At 43.5% G+C, this 15,391-nt stretch overlaps 1 protein-coding gene across 1 annotated transcript; it reads right to left on the bottom strand.

Annotated features, from left to right (window-relative positions):
• Window positions 1-10,851: 10,851 nt before the first annotated feature.
• ZNF438 (zinc finger protein 438) lies at window positions 10,852-15,167 on the bottom strand. Its single transcript, XM_007942473.2, has 2 exons — window positions 13,360-15,167; window positions 10,852-11,467 (listed from the first exon to the last, which is right to left on the bottom strand). The coding sequence occupies exons 1-2, from the start codon at window positions 15,120-15,122 to the stop codon at window positions 10,852-10,854; spliced, it is 2,379 nt and encodes a 792-aa protein (XP_007940664.1). The 5' UTR covers window positions 15,123-15,167.
• Between the last annotated feature and the right edge of the window lie 224 nt (window positions 15,168-15,391).

Genomic DNA, 15,391 nt, shown 5'->3' with positions numbered 1-15,391 from the left:
AAAAAAAAAAAAAAAAGCAGCAGCTTACAATCTAGTGTGGACACCAGACACGTACAGAGTCAGCTGTACATGGTGGTGTGGGTGCTATGACAAGAGCTAAAACAGGAGTTGTGGGAGATGCAAAGGAGGGGCAGTGTGACAGGTGGAGGTGTGTGCCAACTTGGCTGGACCACAATTCTGTGTGGTTCAAGCAATTGTGATGTGGGTTATTCCAATGATGAGATCGGATGTATATGTCTTGAGCTGCCAATTCATTGAAAGGGAGTTTCACTAGGGGAAACTTATGGACATCTTGGGAAAAGAGACACTCTTCTGTGGATTGGGATCCTGTTGTGCTGCCTACAATTGTCCATGAGTGAAAAATCCACCATTTGGCCTGGAGATCTTGGATTCACCATTCATTGGAGTCCTGCTAATCCGTGGTGTGAGACGGCAGCATTAATATGCAAAATAGCACCATCAACAGATCAAGTACTTTGAGCAGTGAGGCTCTGGATGATTGCATATTTGATACTTTTCTGCAATTTTGTCAGCATGAAGAGTATAAGGAAGCTGGTTGGTGGGTCCTACTTACACTAGACAAAGAGGTAAAAGAGCAAGATGAGTTTAGGGCTGCTGAGTCACAGCTCAAGTGCTGCATAAAAAATCTCAGTGTTTTCAGTTGTGCCCTGAAAGAAAGTCTTGTTTCTTCTAGTAACAGAGCTGATATTGCCAAAAACCAAACCCAGAGTCTTATTTTAAGTGTGGCTGAATTACAATGCCAATTAAATTGCAAACCCAGAATGGTGTCTGAAGTTAAAGTGAGGGCATTGACTGGGAAAAAATGGGATCCTGAAACCTGGAATGGGGACATATGGGCAGACAGTCAGGAAGATCAGGATATGGAGCCTGTAAATTCTGTTGAATCCCTCCCATCTGAAGGGATTACTATCAAAACCATTTTCCCTTCCAGCTCAGCTTGATGGGATTAACCCAACTGTTCTTGCTGGGTCATTGCCTGAGGTAGATGCCATGGAAGACATTGCCAAATGTTCTCAGGAACTTCCCCAAGTACCCATTATCACTGCTAGACCTATAATAACTAAAGTTGAGTCCAAGTGAGTCCCAAAGGGTGAAATACAAAGTGTGACTGAGGAGGTGGTACGCTACACCCAAAAAAACCTACTTGATTTTGCTAACATGTGCAGACAGAAACCTGGAGAATATGAATGGGAATGGTTACTGAGGGTGTGGGATAATGGTGCTAGGAATGTAACATTGGATCAGTCTGAGTTGATTGATTTAGGCCCACAAAGTACAGATTCTTCATTCAATATTTCAGCTTGAAAGGTTAGGAAAGGATCTAATAGTTTATTTGGTTGGCTTACTGAAGCATGGATTATGCAGTGGCCTACCTTAAGCCAACTTGAAGTGCCAGACTTGCCTTGGTACAATGTAGAAGGTATCCAGAGGCTTAGGGAAACTGGCCTGTTAGAATGGATTTATCAGATTAGACCTATAGGGCCAGAAATGGAGAGTGCAGAGGACATGCCTTTCACCAGTACAATGGGGAATAAATTTGTGAAGGGAGCCCCAGCATCCTTGAAGACTGCTGTGATTGCTATCTTATGTAAGCCAGATTTGACAGTGGGAACTACTCTAATTGAACTAAGACACTTAACCACGATGGGGCTGATTGGACCCCATGGTTGTTGTTGTTGTTATGTGCCGTCAAATCGGACCTGATTCATAGCGACCCCTCCTTGGGTTTCCGATGCAGTATCACTACGGAAGTAGATTGCCCCATCTTCCTTCCGAGGAGTGGCTGGTGGATTTGAACCGCCAGCCTTCTGGTTAGCAGTCAAGTGCCTTAGCCACTATGCTACCAGAGCTCCCATGCTACCAGAGTAGCAGAAGTTAATTGACAAAGGCAAGGTGGCGTGGTTAGCATAATGGACAGCAGAGTCAGAACAGTAATCAGAATACTCTGACTTGTGTGGAATTATGGCATTGGCTACTTAGGCATGGTGTTCCTAGTAGTGAAATACATGGTAAACTGACTAAATATTTACTTGATCTGGATAGACAGAAGAATTCTAGGTCACATAAACAGCAGTCTAGATCAAATCACCAGAATACAGAGTCACGGCCTCTCAATCAATTCCCAGACTTGAGTCAGTTTACAGACCCACAACCCCTTGAATGAAGGGGAGGCCAGGTTCCCTTGAGGAAGGACCCCACTACATTGCTAAAAATTTATAATGTCAATATTTCTCCCAGTCTTCCCCAAAGGCATCTGAGGCCTTTTATGAGAGTGATTGTTCATTGGGGGAAAGGAAATAATCAAACTTTTGGGGGATTACTGGACACTGGCTCTGAACTAACACTAATTCCAGGAGACCCAAAGCATCGCTGTGGCTCACCAGTCAGAGTGGGGGCATATGGAGGTCAAGTTATTGATGGAGTCTTAGCTAAAGTGCATCTCACAGTGGGTCCCTGAAACCAACCTGTAGTGATTTCCCTAGTTTCAGAATGCATAATTGGAATAAATGTACTGAGCAATTGACAGAATTCCCACATTGGGTCCCTGACATGTGGAGTAAGGGCTATTATGGTAGAAAAAGCCAAGTGGAAGCCATTAGAACTGCCTCTACCTACAAAAGTAGTAAATCTAAAGCAATGTCACATCCCTGGAGGGGTTGCAGAGATTACTGCCACCATCATGGACTTGAATGATGCAGGAGTGGTGATTCCCACCACATCCCCATTTAATTCACCTATTTGGCCAGTGCAAAAAACAGATGGATCTTGGAGAATGACAGTAGATTACTGTAAACTTAATCAGGTGGTGACTCCAATTGCAGCTGCTGTTCCTGATGTGGTATAATTGCTTGAGCAAATTAGTACATCTCCTGGTACTTGGTATGCAGCTGTTGATCTGGCCAATGTCTTTTTCTCAATACCAATTTCAAAGGACTATCAGAAGCAGTTTCACAATGCTTCCTCAGGGATATATCAACTCCCCAGCACTATGTCATAATTTAGTCCATAGGGATCTTGATCACCTTTCCCTTCCACAAGACATCACACTGATCCATTATATTGACAACATTATGCTGACTGGACCTAGTAATGAAGAAGTATCAATGACTCTAGACTTATTGGTGAGACATATGCGTGCTAGAGGGTAGGAAATTACCCCAACGAAAATTCAATCATCTTCCACCTCAGTGAAATTTCTAGGGGTCCAATGGTGTGGGGCATGTCAAGATATTCCTACTAAAGTGAAGGATGTTATTGTACCTGGCTTCTGCCACAACTAAAAAGGAGGCACAACGTCTGGTGGGCTTCTTTGGAGTTTAGAGGCAACATATCCCTCATTTGGGTGTGTTGCTTCAGCCTATTTATCAAGTGACTTGGAAAGCTGCTAGTTTTGAGTGGGGCCCAGAACAACAGAAGGCTCTGCAACAAGTTCAGGCTGCCGTGCAAACTGCTCTGCCACTTGGGCCATATGATCAGACAGATCCAATGGTGCTTGAAGTGTCTCTAGCAGGTAGAGATGTCGTTTGGAGTCTTTGGCAGGTCCCTATTGGTGAATCGCAATGCAGACCCTTGGGATTTTAGAGCAAAGCCCTGCCATGCTCTGCAGATTATCTACTCTCCTTTTGAGAAACAGCTTTTGGCTTGTTACTGTGCTTTAGTAGAGACTGAATGCCTAACCATGGGTCACCAAGTCACCATGAGCCCTGCTGCCCATCATGAACTGGGTGTTGTCTGACCAACAGAGTCATAAAGTTGGACGTGCACAGCAGCACTCCATCATTAATTGGAAGTGGTATATCAGAGATTGGGCTTGAGAAGGACCTGAAGGCACAAGTAAGTTGCATTAGGAAGTGGCCCAAATGCCTATGGTCTCCACTCCAGTCACATTACCTTCCCTCTCCCAGTCTGCACCAATGGCCTCATGGGGAGTTCCTTATGATCAGTTGACTAAGAAAACTTGTGCTTGGTTTACAGATGGTTCTGCATGATATGCAGGCTCCACTCGAAACTGAACATCAGTGGCACTATAGCCCTTTTCTGGGACTTCCTTGAAGGACAGTGGTGAAGGGAAATCCTCCCAATGGGCAGAATTTTGAGCCATGCATATGGCTGTTCACTTTGCATGGAACAAGAAATAGCCAGATGTACAATTGTATAGAGATTCGTGTGCTGTGGCTAACAGCTTGGCTGGATAGTTTGGGACTTGGAAGGAACATGATTGGAAAACTGGTGACAAGGATGTATGGGGAAGAGGTATGTGGATAGATCTCTCTGAATGGCCAAAGGAGTAAAGATATTTGTGTCTCATGTGAATGCCCACCAAAAGGTGACCTCAGCAGAGGAGAACTTTAACAATCAGGTGGATAGGATGACAGGTTCAGTGGAAACCAGCCGTCCTTTTCCCCCAGTTACTCTTGTCATTGCTCAATGGGGTCATGAACAAAGTGGCCATGGTGGCAAGGATGGAGGTTATGCATGGGCTCAGCAACATGGACTTCTACTTACCGAGTCTGATTTGGCTACCGCCACTGCTGAGTGCCCCATCTGACAGCAGCAGAGACCAACACTGAGTCTGCGATATGGAAACATTCCTTGGGGTGATCAGCCAGCAACCTGGTGGCAGGTTGATTACACTAGACCACTTCCATCATGGAAAGGATTGTTCTTATTGGAATAGATACTTACTCTGGATATGGATTCACGTTCCCCGCACAAAATGCTTCTGCCAAAACTACCACCTGTGGACTTACAGAATGCCTTATCCACCATCATGATATCTCACACAGCATTGCTTCAGATCAAGGGACTCACTTCACAGCATATGGAGTGCGCTAATGGGCCTATATTCATGGAGTTCACTGGTCTTACCATGTTCCCCATCATCCAGAAGCAGCTGGCTTGATAGAATGATGGAATGGCCTACTGAAAACACAATTATGGTGCCAGCTGGGTTGGGGCAATGTTCTCCAGGAGGCTGTATATGATCTAAACCAGCATCCAATATATGGTGCTGTTTCTCCAATAGCCAGTATTCACAGGTCCAGGAACCAAGGGGTGGAAACAGGAGTGGTACTATTACCCGTAGTGACCCCCTCAAAAAATTTTTGCTTCCTGTCCCTGCTACCCTATGCTGTGTGGGTCTGGAGATCTTAGTCCCAAAGGGAAGAACACTACCACCTGGAGACACAATACTGATTGCACTGAACTTGAAGTTAAGAATGTCACCTGGCCATTTTGGCTTCCTCACATCTCTGGATCAACAGACAAAGAAGGGCACTACTGTACTATCTGGTGTGATAGATTCTGATTACCAAAGGGAAATTGGACTGACATTTCATGATGGAGGTAAAGAAGAGTATGTCTGGAATACAGGAGATTCTTTAGGACGTCTCTTAGTACTACCATACCCTGTGATTAAAGTCAATGGAAAATTACAGCAACCCAATTCTGATGACTACTAATGGCGCAGACCCTTCAGGAATGAAGGTTTGGGTCACCCCACTAGGCAAAGAACCATGACCAGCTGAGGTGCCTGCTGAGCACAAGGGAAATACAGAATGAATGGTGGAAGATGGTAGTTCTGAATATCAGCTATGACCATGTGACCAGTTGCAGAAACGAGGACTGTGATTATTATGTATTTTTTTTCATTGTATATATGCATCAAATATTTTTGTTTCCTTCTGTTATGAACTGTGAAATGTAAATAAGGTTGATGCATTTCAGTTGTATGAGTTTTAGCTTATCATGTTAGGCACAGATATGACTTTATAATTGTCCTTATTCAGAGATTATATATGGTTAAGAAGATGTGTACAAATGCCAAGTTAACAAGGGGTGGGCTGTGATAGTTGGAGCTGTGTGTCAACTTGGCTAGACCACAATTCGGTGTGGTTTAAGCAATTGTGATGTGGGTATTCTCACGATGGTATTGGATGTAAATGTTTTGAGCTGCCAATCCATTGAAAGCGAGTTTCCCTAGGGGTGTGGCCTACTTCCAATATATTTATGGACATCCTAGGAAAAGAGACACTCTTCTGTGGATCTGGATCCTGTTTTGCTGCCTACAACTGTCTGCGAGTGAACAATCCACCATTTGGTCTGGAGGTTTTGGATTTGTCATTCGTTGGAGTCAACAGCCGTTATACTGCCTGCCAACCTTGAGCTTGTCAGTCCCTGCAATTGTGTGAGTCAGGAAAAGCCTCCAACTTGATGTTTGATCCAAGAACGTAGGACTTGCCAGCTTCTGTAAGTGTGTGAAGCATTTTCCTAAGATAAATTTCTTTCACATATGTGTATATATAAGCTTTACTGGTTTTGCTTCTCTAGAGAACCCAGCCTAACACAGGCAGCCACCCGGAGGCTGTACAGTTGGGCTGAGACCTGAGAAACACAAGCCCCAAAGTGGGGCCTGGAAACAAAATAATTTAATGAATTTTGTTTTGTATGTTGATTAGACATTAAATAAATCTCCATGAAATCAAAATCCCTTGTTTTAAAATTAAAACTCACTTTTTATACAAAGATGGCAATTTTTCTTGTTCTCAGAAGAGTTCTCATCTTTGAATTCTGGACTCGAGACCTATTTGAGCTGTTTTTAAAAATCTTTCTACAGCATCACATACCTCTTTTTCCAGGCCTGGCCAGGAGCAGAATAAATAACAGCCACCACTTACTATGTGCCCAAATGTTCCAGACAAGGTATTGTTGTGGTCAGCTGTTGTTGAGTCGGCTCTTAATTCATGGTGGCCCCATGCACGACAGGATGAAGCACTGCTGAGTCCTGTACCAACTCCATGATAGGTTGGAGCTCTGACTGGGATTTCACTGGCTCATTTTCAGAAATAGATCACCAGGCCTTTCTTCCTAGTCTATCTTAGTCTGGAAGCTCCACTGAAACCTGCTCAGCATCATAGGAATGTACAAGGCAGCACTGACAGACGAGTGGTGCCTGTGCACGTGGTGCACTGGCCAGGAATTGAACTGGGTCTCTCACAGGCAAAGTGAGAATTGTACTACTGAAAAAGTTATTACCAAACCAATCTCACTGCCATTGAGCCGATTCTGACTCAGCAACTCCCATTGGGTTTCTGAGGTTGTAAATCTTTACAGAAGTAGACTTCCCCATCTTCCTTCCGTGGAACAGTTGGTGGGTTTGAACCACTGACATTGTGTTTAGCAGCCAAATGCCTTACCCTCTATGTCATCAGAACTCCTTGAAAAAGTTATTGTTGTTATGTGCCGTCTAGTTGGCCCCGACTCATAGCGACCCCTCCTTGGGTTTCCGAGGCAGTATCACTACGGAAGTAGGATTGCCCAACCTTCCTTCCGAGGAGTGGCTGGTGGGTTTGAACCGCCAGCCTTCTGGTTAGCAGTCAAGTGCTTTAGCCACTATGCTATCAGAGTTCCTAGGCACGTTATTGGTGTCTCACTGACTCTTCACAACAATGCCTTGCAGTAAGATCACCTTCATTTTCACAGATGAGGAAACAAAAGCTTAGACCTCTCTCCATAGTCCTACAGGGAGTAAGCATCAGGGTGCTTGCCTCTGTACTCCCTGTCTTTAGGCTACGTATAAAGGTTGAGACCATGTGGGCAACATCTCTCTACCATATCTAAGGAAGGCTCTGATCTGTTACTAAAGTTAAAACCAAAGAAAACCAAACCAGTTGCCATCGTCAATCCTGACTCATGGCGACCCCAAGTGTACCAGAGTAGAACTGTGCTCCACTAGTTCTTAGTGGCTGATTTTTCAGAAGCAGATTGCCAGGTCTTTCTTCCAAGGTGCTTCTGGGTGGACCTGAACCACAAACCTTTCAATTAGTAGAGTGCTTAATCACTTGTGCCACCCAGGGGCTCTGTTAGGAGCTCTGGCAGTGTAGTGCCTAAGGCATTTGACCGCTATATCAGAAGGCTGGTAGTTCAAACCCACCAGCCACTCCTCAGAAGGAAGGTTGGGCAATCTACTTTCATAGAGATACCATCTCAGAAACCCAAGGAGGGGTCACTATGAGGGCAGTGAGGTTTTTTTTTTTTTTTGCTTTAGGGGCCTTGTTACTAAAGCAACTTTAGCTAAATTACTTCCTCCTTTCTCCCTACCTACCAGACAAGAGTCTCTCTTCTCACCATGCTCACCTAAGTAGTGCTGCTACTAAGAGCCAGAAATTTCTTATTGTGGGTGATGTTTGGAGTTGCTCCCATTATAATGCAGGGGAGTGTTTCTAGAAGCTGAGAATTGTAATATTCTGTTTGGAACTAACTCCCCCGACACACACTCACAAGTTAAGTATCCAGTGAAGGTCTCTTTCCACTGCAAGTCCTCTTCTTTTTAGGAGTTTTCTGTAAAGATGAGCCTCTACTCCTCCCACTGTCCAAGGACCAGTGTCTATATGAAATGAGTGGCCTGAATTTCGTGAGGATGTTGGGAGCGTGGCTCTGAAATACATTCTAGAGCAGGGTCTGCCCAGAGCACTTAATCAAGAGCCAATCACATCTTCTACTTTGTCCTCTTCCTTTTCCTAACTCTCTACTAAGGAGCTCTGGTGGTATAGTGGTTAAAACATTCAGCTGCTAAACAAACAGTTTGGTGGTTTGAGCCCAGCAGCTGTTCCACAGGAGAAAGATGAGGCAGTTTGCTTCTGTAAAGACTGACAGCCTTGGAAACCTGATGGGGCAGTTCTACTCCATCCTATGAGTTGGAATCAACTTGTTGGAAGTAGATTTGGTTTTCGCTCCACTCTCTAGTTGTTCCCAGAGACTGTTTATGCTCCTCCCAATGCAAGAGGTTATGCAGTAGCCTGCAGGTGGGCGCCTCTATAACCTTGTGGACTCCAGACTTCCCTATGTGTGCTTAGTGGATGCATGCTCCCTGACACCTCTGGTCTCCAGACATGCTCCAAATGCTGCTTTTAACACCTGAGAACTCAGTAGGCTGTGAATTATTTCATAATCTGAATTCAGGTTTCATGGTTTGAATTCAAATAATTCTCTGGCCTAATTTGTAAATTACAAGATCTAATTTGTAAATGTTTTCAAGACCAGTCTTCCAAAAACAAACTAGAGCTGTATTGAATGGTAAAATTTTAGTAAACAACAACAACAACAAAAAACCCCACCCAAACTCACTGCCTATCTCAACTTACAGAGACCCCTCCTTGGGTTTCGGAGGTGGTATCTCTACGGAAGTAGATTGCCCAATCTTCTGAGGAGTGGCTGGTGGGTTTGAACTGCCAGCCTTCTGGTTAGCAGTTGAATACCTTAGGCACTATGCCACCAGAGCTCCCATTTACTAAACCAGGAGTTCTAAAAATATCAAACAATGGAGGGCGTGTATTATCTCTTTGAAACTGAATAGAGTGCAACTGATAAACCACAGGAACATCTTTCAGAGGTTTCCATCCCCTACCCTTTTAGAAATTCTCAGATTTACAAAACAATTTGTAAAAAGGCAAAGATAGTTTTCCCTTTTTGTACTACTTGCGCCAGATCGTGCTTATAGACATTTGCTTTTTGAACTTCAAAATAAAAAAGAAGACTTGAGACCCACTAGCTTATCAATTTGAATTCACTTCTTCCTTTGTTATAGGGAACTTCCTTAAGCACAGGAAAATGTTATAATGATGCTGGACTGGGCAAATGGGGCTGGCTACATACACAATGCTTTCATTCAAAGGCCAAGATTTTATTAGGATGAATGTTCAATTTCTTCCTTCTAAGAAAATGACTTTGTAACCAGGATGGTTAGAACTTCAGATGGCAACTTTTTGATTTGAAGTAATTTCCCAGGAATTTAAGAGGCAATTATGTACTCTTGACTTTCAAAAAGAACCTTGGTTTGAATGGCTCAGTCGCACCTAAAATCCATCAGCTAGTGACAAACCCTCCCTAAGTTACTTAGGAGTGATGGGAAGCAGTTGACACACTGAGACATCTGGACTGAACCATCTCATTCACATCTAGGCTGTCAATTTTCTGGCCCCAAAGACTACTTGAAAATGACATTTTTTTTCCAAGAAAGTAGTTTTTTTTTTTAAATTCAAAAACAAAAACACACCACAAACCCACTGCCATCGAGTCAATTCCAACTCATAGTGACCCTCATTGGGTCTGAGGTTGTAAATCTTTACGGAAGTGGATTGCCCAGTCTTCCTTCTGTGGAGTGGCTGATGGGTTTGAACCATTACTTTGATATGGAACACTATAGCTGTAAGACTCACCAACAAATGATCTTCAAGGCAATGTGTTATTTAAGAAAATAGCAGAATTGAAAAAAAAAAAAAACCTAAATCCTGAAAGCATGGATTTTAAAATTTGATAGATGATCTTATTATACTGCTGTACAGCATATTAACATAAATCAGAGAATTTAATAAATATATCAATATTTACCATCCAATTTGCTGCTGTTTTGAGACTGAAATGGTTTTGCCACCTTGAAACCTATCACACTGGTCAATCTACGTAAGCAGAAAATGTATGAACTGAAGGACACATGCCCATGTTTTCACTGAAAACTATTATTTGAAGAACAGCCTATAAACCTCTACATTTCAATCTCCAAATTTGGTTCTTCTCATTTATTCTGAAATAAAGTCTAAGACATTGAGAGTTGGTACACAGAATTTTAAAATAAGTCTGCCTATGGTTTAAAAATACGCACCAAAGCACATATATTTTATAAGAAAATAAAACTATGTACAAAATCACTTCTGTTCATTCATGCTGAGCCTAATTTCCTTGATTTTATAATTAAGCACCACAAATAAAATACAAGCTTTCAGAGAAAGGTGATAGTAAAACCTTCCTTTATCCCCTTCTGTCTCCACTGCTTCATTTTTCAATTTCATGGGAAAACTCAATCACCCCCTGGTTGGAGAAAGCATTTAAAACAGTCCACAGTCTGGAGGGATCTTCACAGTTATGCTGCTGTTTCCAGTGGAGGAGGAGCTCTTCCCTCCTTCCCAGGGTCTGTGCACAGAGAAGGCAGCTAAAGCCCAAATGGGAGCAAAAGAGAATGGTGTCTGAGGTGGTATGCTGAGAGCTCTGGGGATCTTCTCCCAGCTCCCTTGTTCCCAGTTGGGTTCCTTCATTTTTTATTTGTATTTGCACATTACCCGGTTGATGAAGGCAGAGTTGTCTTTTCAATTTAGGAAATGCAGATAATTCCTCCTCAGAGGAACAATGCTCAACTAGCTTTTTTCTCTCAGAATATTGTTTCCAGTAAGAAGTAGCATGTTTAACCAGTTCTTCCTGAGGGCCTTTGCTTCCTGGTAAAATCCCTTCCTGGAGTTGGCCCTGAATTTCCTCTCCATGAACATACAGTAAATGAAACTTTATTTCTGCAAAAGACTGAGTCGTGACCTGACAACGGCCACATCTGATTTGTAATTTGACTTTGTCCACCTGATTCAGAAAGAGGTCTTCTTCCAGGCTTGATTTGTTTTCCCTGAAAAGGGGGAAAATAGCCTATATAAGATTTCATGGAAAAATACAATGTGAACTTTTCCTTTCAAGCTCTTAGTCTTCAGGGATCTAAAACACAGCCACTGATAATAAGTACAAAAAACCCCAACCAGATGCCATCGAGTTGACTTCAACTAACGATGACCTCATATGTGTCAGAGTTGAACTGTGTGTGCTCCATAGGGTTTTCAATGGCTGACTTTTTGGAAACAGATGTCCAGGCCTTCCTTCCAAGGTGCCGCTGGGTGGACCTGGACCACCAGTACTCTGGATAGTAGCCGAGCATACTGACCATCTGAACTACCACCTAGTGACTCCAAGAAGCACAAAGGATGGAGTGAATAGAGCACAGGAAGATCTTAAGCAAAGGGCCACAGTAAAAGCCACCTGTCACTCCTGGGGCCACATATTCACAAGCTCTCAGGGTTCATTTAGTAAGAGTGCTTCACTGTATGCATCTCCCCAGAAGAGGTTATTATTCTTTGATTACTGGCCAAAGCAAGAAAACCCAAACTCACTGCCTTTGCGTTGATTCGACTCATAGCTACCCCTCCTTGGATCTCTAAGGCAGGATCTCTATGGAAATAGATCGAGCAATCTTCCTTCCCAGGAGTGGCTGGTGGGTTTGAACCGCCAGTCTTCTGGTTAGCAATCTAATGTCTTAAGTACTACACCACCAGAGCTCCCTTGATTACTGACAGTGATAGATATAATTCACATCGAAGGGTCAGGAAATATCAAGTCAAGGACAGCAGAGACACTTGCTAGTTGAAGTCCATTGAAGCTAGTTGTCTTAGCTGTGGCCTTCACTAACTTTGAGCACTAATGCAGACTGGACATCATTCTTAAAAACCAAAAGTCTAACTAAAGGAAAATAAATCAAAAGGTGAGGTTTCTAGAAGGAGATTTCTATCCAGGCAAATACAGATATCTGAAGGGGACAGAAATGCTTAAACAGAGAAACTATAGAAAACCAAGGGGAAAAAAAAGGACAGGCTTTCATTATTTTTAATGAGTATGACAAAGTAAGCCAAAATTAAATCGAAAGTACAATTCATATTTAGAACAACTGGAATAATTAAGAATGATGAGGGGTCAAAAGTGTTGAAATATGTTTTAACTCTCAGGTGCTGATGAGGATAATTTCAATGAAACTCCATCTTGGGTACCTGGTGGACAGGAGATGCACTAGATCACATGCTCTCAGTGCCCAGTAAGGGTGTGTCCCTGGTTCACTTCCTGCTCTAAAACCTAACTGGCAAGCTTTCAAATTACTTAGGTAGCCAGTTGTTTATAATGGTAGGACCTGTGAAAGGGAAATAACACAGGACAAGATTAATTTAGCCTGATGGGAAAAATAGAGTAAATGTCAATTAGGTCTGGTCACCTTTGGTATGACCTGTAGTGATCCTATAGGACTTGGTATGATCAACACAGCAGATCCATTTTGATCCCCTACAATGGAGCCGGCTGTGTTCTAGGGCAAATGTTGCTGTTCACATATAAATTCTGTGGATGTGATTTTGGGGGAAATTACTTGTAAAGACTCCAAGGAACTATATGCAGGAACTTACAATTTCATATTTCAGATACAATTGATCTTCTATCTCCTTACTGTCCCCACTATACCTCAAACTGGTATTTATGTCTTGACTCACAGCAAATAAAGTAATTAAAAATCCATGACTGATCAGAAACTGTGGAGAACTGAGGTCACTCTTCACAGCACTCGGGGGAATCAGTAGCTACCTTAAGAAATTTTAATCCGAGATCTGTTTTTACTAACTGGAAGGCAATAAAGATTATGAAATCTTCATGTCTCCTCCCAATCAAAACAGACTTCCTGGCCAGCCCTCCGTTTCCATCAGCACTCACCTCTCCACTGACCCCTGGGTCCTTCGAACACTTGAGTCTCTGGTCTTTGGCATGTCTCCTGGCTGTGGTTCGCTGGGGGAGGGCTCGGTGCTGATCATGACCCTGTGTACTTCTTTCAGATGGCCAAAATAGACCCTTACATGACCAAACACTTTTGCACAAAATTCACAGCACAGGAGTCTCTTTGGACGGTTTTCACTGTGGTGAAGCTTCATGTGTGTGCTCAGGCTGCCAGAATGGACATATGTCTTGCGACAGATGCAACAACTGTAAGGCCGTCTGTTAGTGTGCATGTTCACATGGTCTCGAAGGTGCTGCTTGAACTGAAAGTGGTGTTTACAGACCTGACATCTGTGCCAAGGCTTCTTCATGCCAGGACATCCATTTTTGAAGGCAAAACTGGGCTTACTGGAAGGACTCTCTTTCTGCTTACGGCCAAAGGCTTTAGAAGTGAGTGACTGATTTACCACAGCACCCTGGCCTAGGCTTCCAGGAATTTGGGATTGTAGTACAGCTGCAGGGGAAGCCAGGGAAGTCAATGCTGGCATGACAAATACAGGTTTGGGCATAATGCTACGGTATTTTTTCACAGGTTTTTGATCTCTGGATTCCTGGGGAACATTTTTTACTCTTTCTTTACTCTCTCTACATTTATTCATGATGCATTTTCTCCTCTTCCCCTGAAATGCCAAGATTTCATCCGTTAACTTTTGTTTTCGTGCTCTTCTCCTGGCTGCCCCACCGTTTCGTTTTGTTTTGTGGTTGAACTCTAGCTTGAAGGCTGGACAGAAGGCACTTTCACAGGGGCTTTGCTTTGATACCTGTAGAAAAGGTATCTTGTCAGTCATTTTGGTGGCTGCATTAAAGCCTTCTGTGATGGAAGATACCTTAGTACAGTCAGCCCTGTGCCCAGGTGAAGACAATTCTGCAATGTGGGTACCTGGCTCAATTTTGCAAAACTTTGCTGTTTTCATTTTTGAGTAGGGTAAGATAGGCAATTTTCCTTTGGGGACTGAAGAGATCAACTGAACTGCACTGCCAAAAATGCCTGGTGAAAAACTGGTCATGGCTTTTGCAAGATGTACAGCAGAAGGTTTACTGCAGGTTTTCCTGCTTGCAAAGCTTGCTGTTCCTGAAATCCTAATGTGGGTCTGCTCCACTGAGGGCTTCTGTGGGGTGGATGGTCTTGGCAGGACAGGAGTATTCACGTCTCCACAGCTGGGCGTCAGTGGAGGTATCAAGTCTCTGAGGCCACCTCCATTGGACAGAGCAGCTGTGCCAATGGTGACTGGGGCATCATACAGAGACAGTGCTTGCTTGGATGATATGGTTTTGTGGGGGAGCTCAGGATGACTGAGTGGAGGAGGGGACATCTGAGGACACACTTGGGTTTGGACAGGTTTGCTACAGCTACTCTCCGAGGAGCTCAGGCTGGATTTCATTCTTGATGCTTTGCTATTTCTTGGGGTTTGGTACCGAGGAATAGGCAACTTAAGGTTTTCAGGCAGGGCCATTCTGGGCTTCTGGACTGGCTGTGCTGAGGCAACATGTGGCAAAGCAACAAGAGAAAATGTCCCCTCCTGGCCAGCAACTTGCATTAGAGCATAGTTCTGGGAAGGCATCACCAGTGACTTGTAGTTAATGGAGGGTCCTGGATTAAGGTGATCAGAGAGTGACAGGGAAGGACATAGCAGCATTCTGGATGTTAGAATTTTAGGTATAATTTTTGGTGCAATCGTCCTAAACTGACTCTTATTCTGCATACCTTTCCCACTCTGTACTGTTCCAGGAGGGGAGCTTGATTCACCTGCAATGACAAGACAACACAAAGTTACTATCATGTAACTATCCTGGTGCTGAGAGTTCAAATAGGCGCCTTTACATTTACACTGCCTAAAATGTATTCCTGGAGAAGCCGTGGTGGTGCTAACTGAAACTCAGCAGTTCAACCCACCAGCTGCTCTGCAGAAAGATGTGGCAGTCTGCTACTATGAAGTTTACAGCCTTGGAAATGCTATGGGGGCAGTCCTAC

This window comes from Orycteropus afer, unplaced genomic scaffold, assembly GCF_000298275.1.
Source record: "Orycteropus afer afer isolate SDZICR_OR568_19922 unplaced genomic scaffold, OryAfe1.0 scaffold00090, whole genome shotgun sequence".
NCBI lineage: Eukaryota > Metazoa > Chordata > Mammalia > Tubulidentata > Orycteropodidae > Orycteropus > Orycteropus afer.
Note: the sequence above shows the minus strand (reverse complement) of the source record. Positions and strands in the feature narration are given on the sequence as shown.

Coding starts and splice junctions, on each gene's coding strand:
- ZNF438 (XM_007942473.2), bottom strand. CDS start 15,122: ATGCAGAATAAGAGTCAGTTTAGGACGATTGCACCAAAAATTATACCT. Junction 11,468..13,359: donor ACCCAGGGGTCAGTGGAGAG/GTGAGTGCTGAT, acceptor CCCCCTTTTCAG/GGAAAACAAATCAAGCCTGG.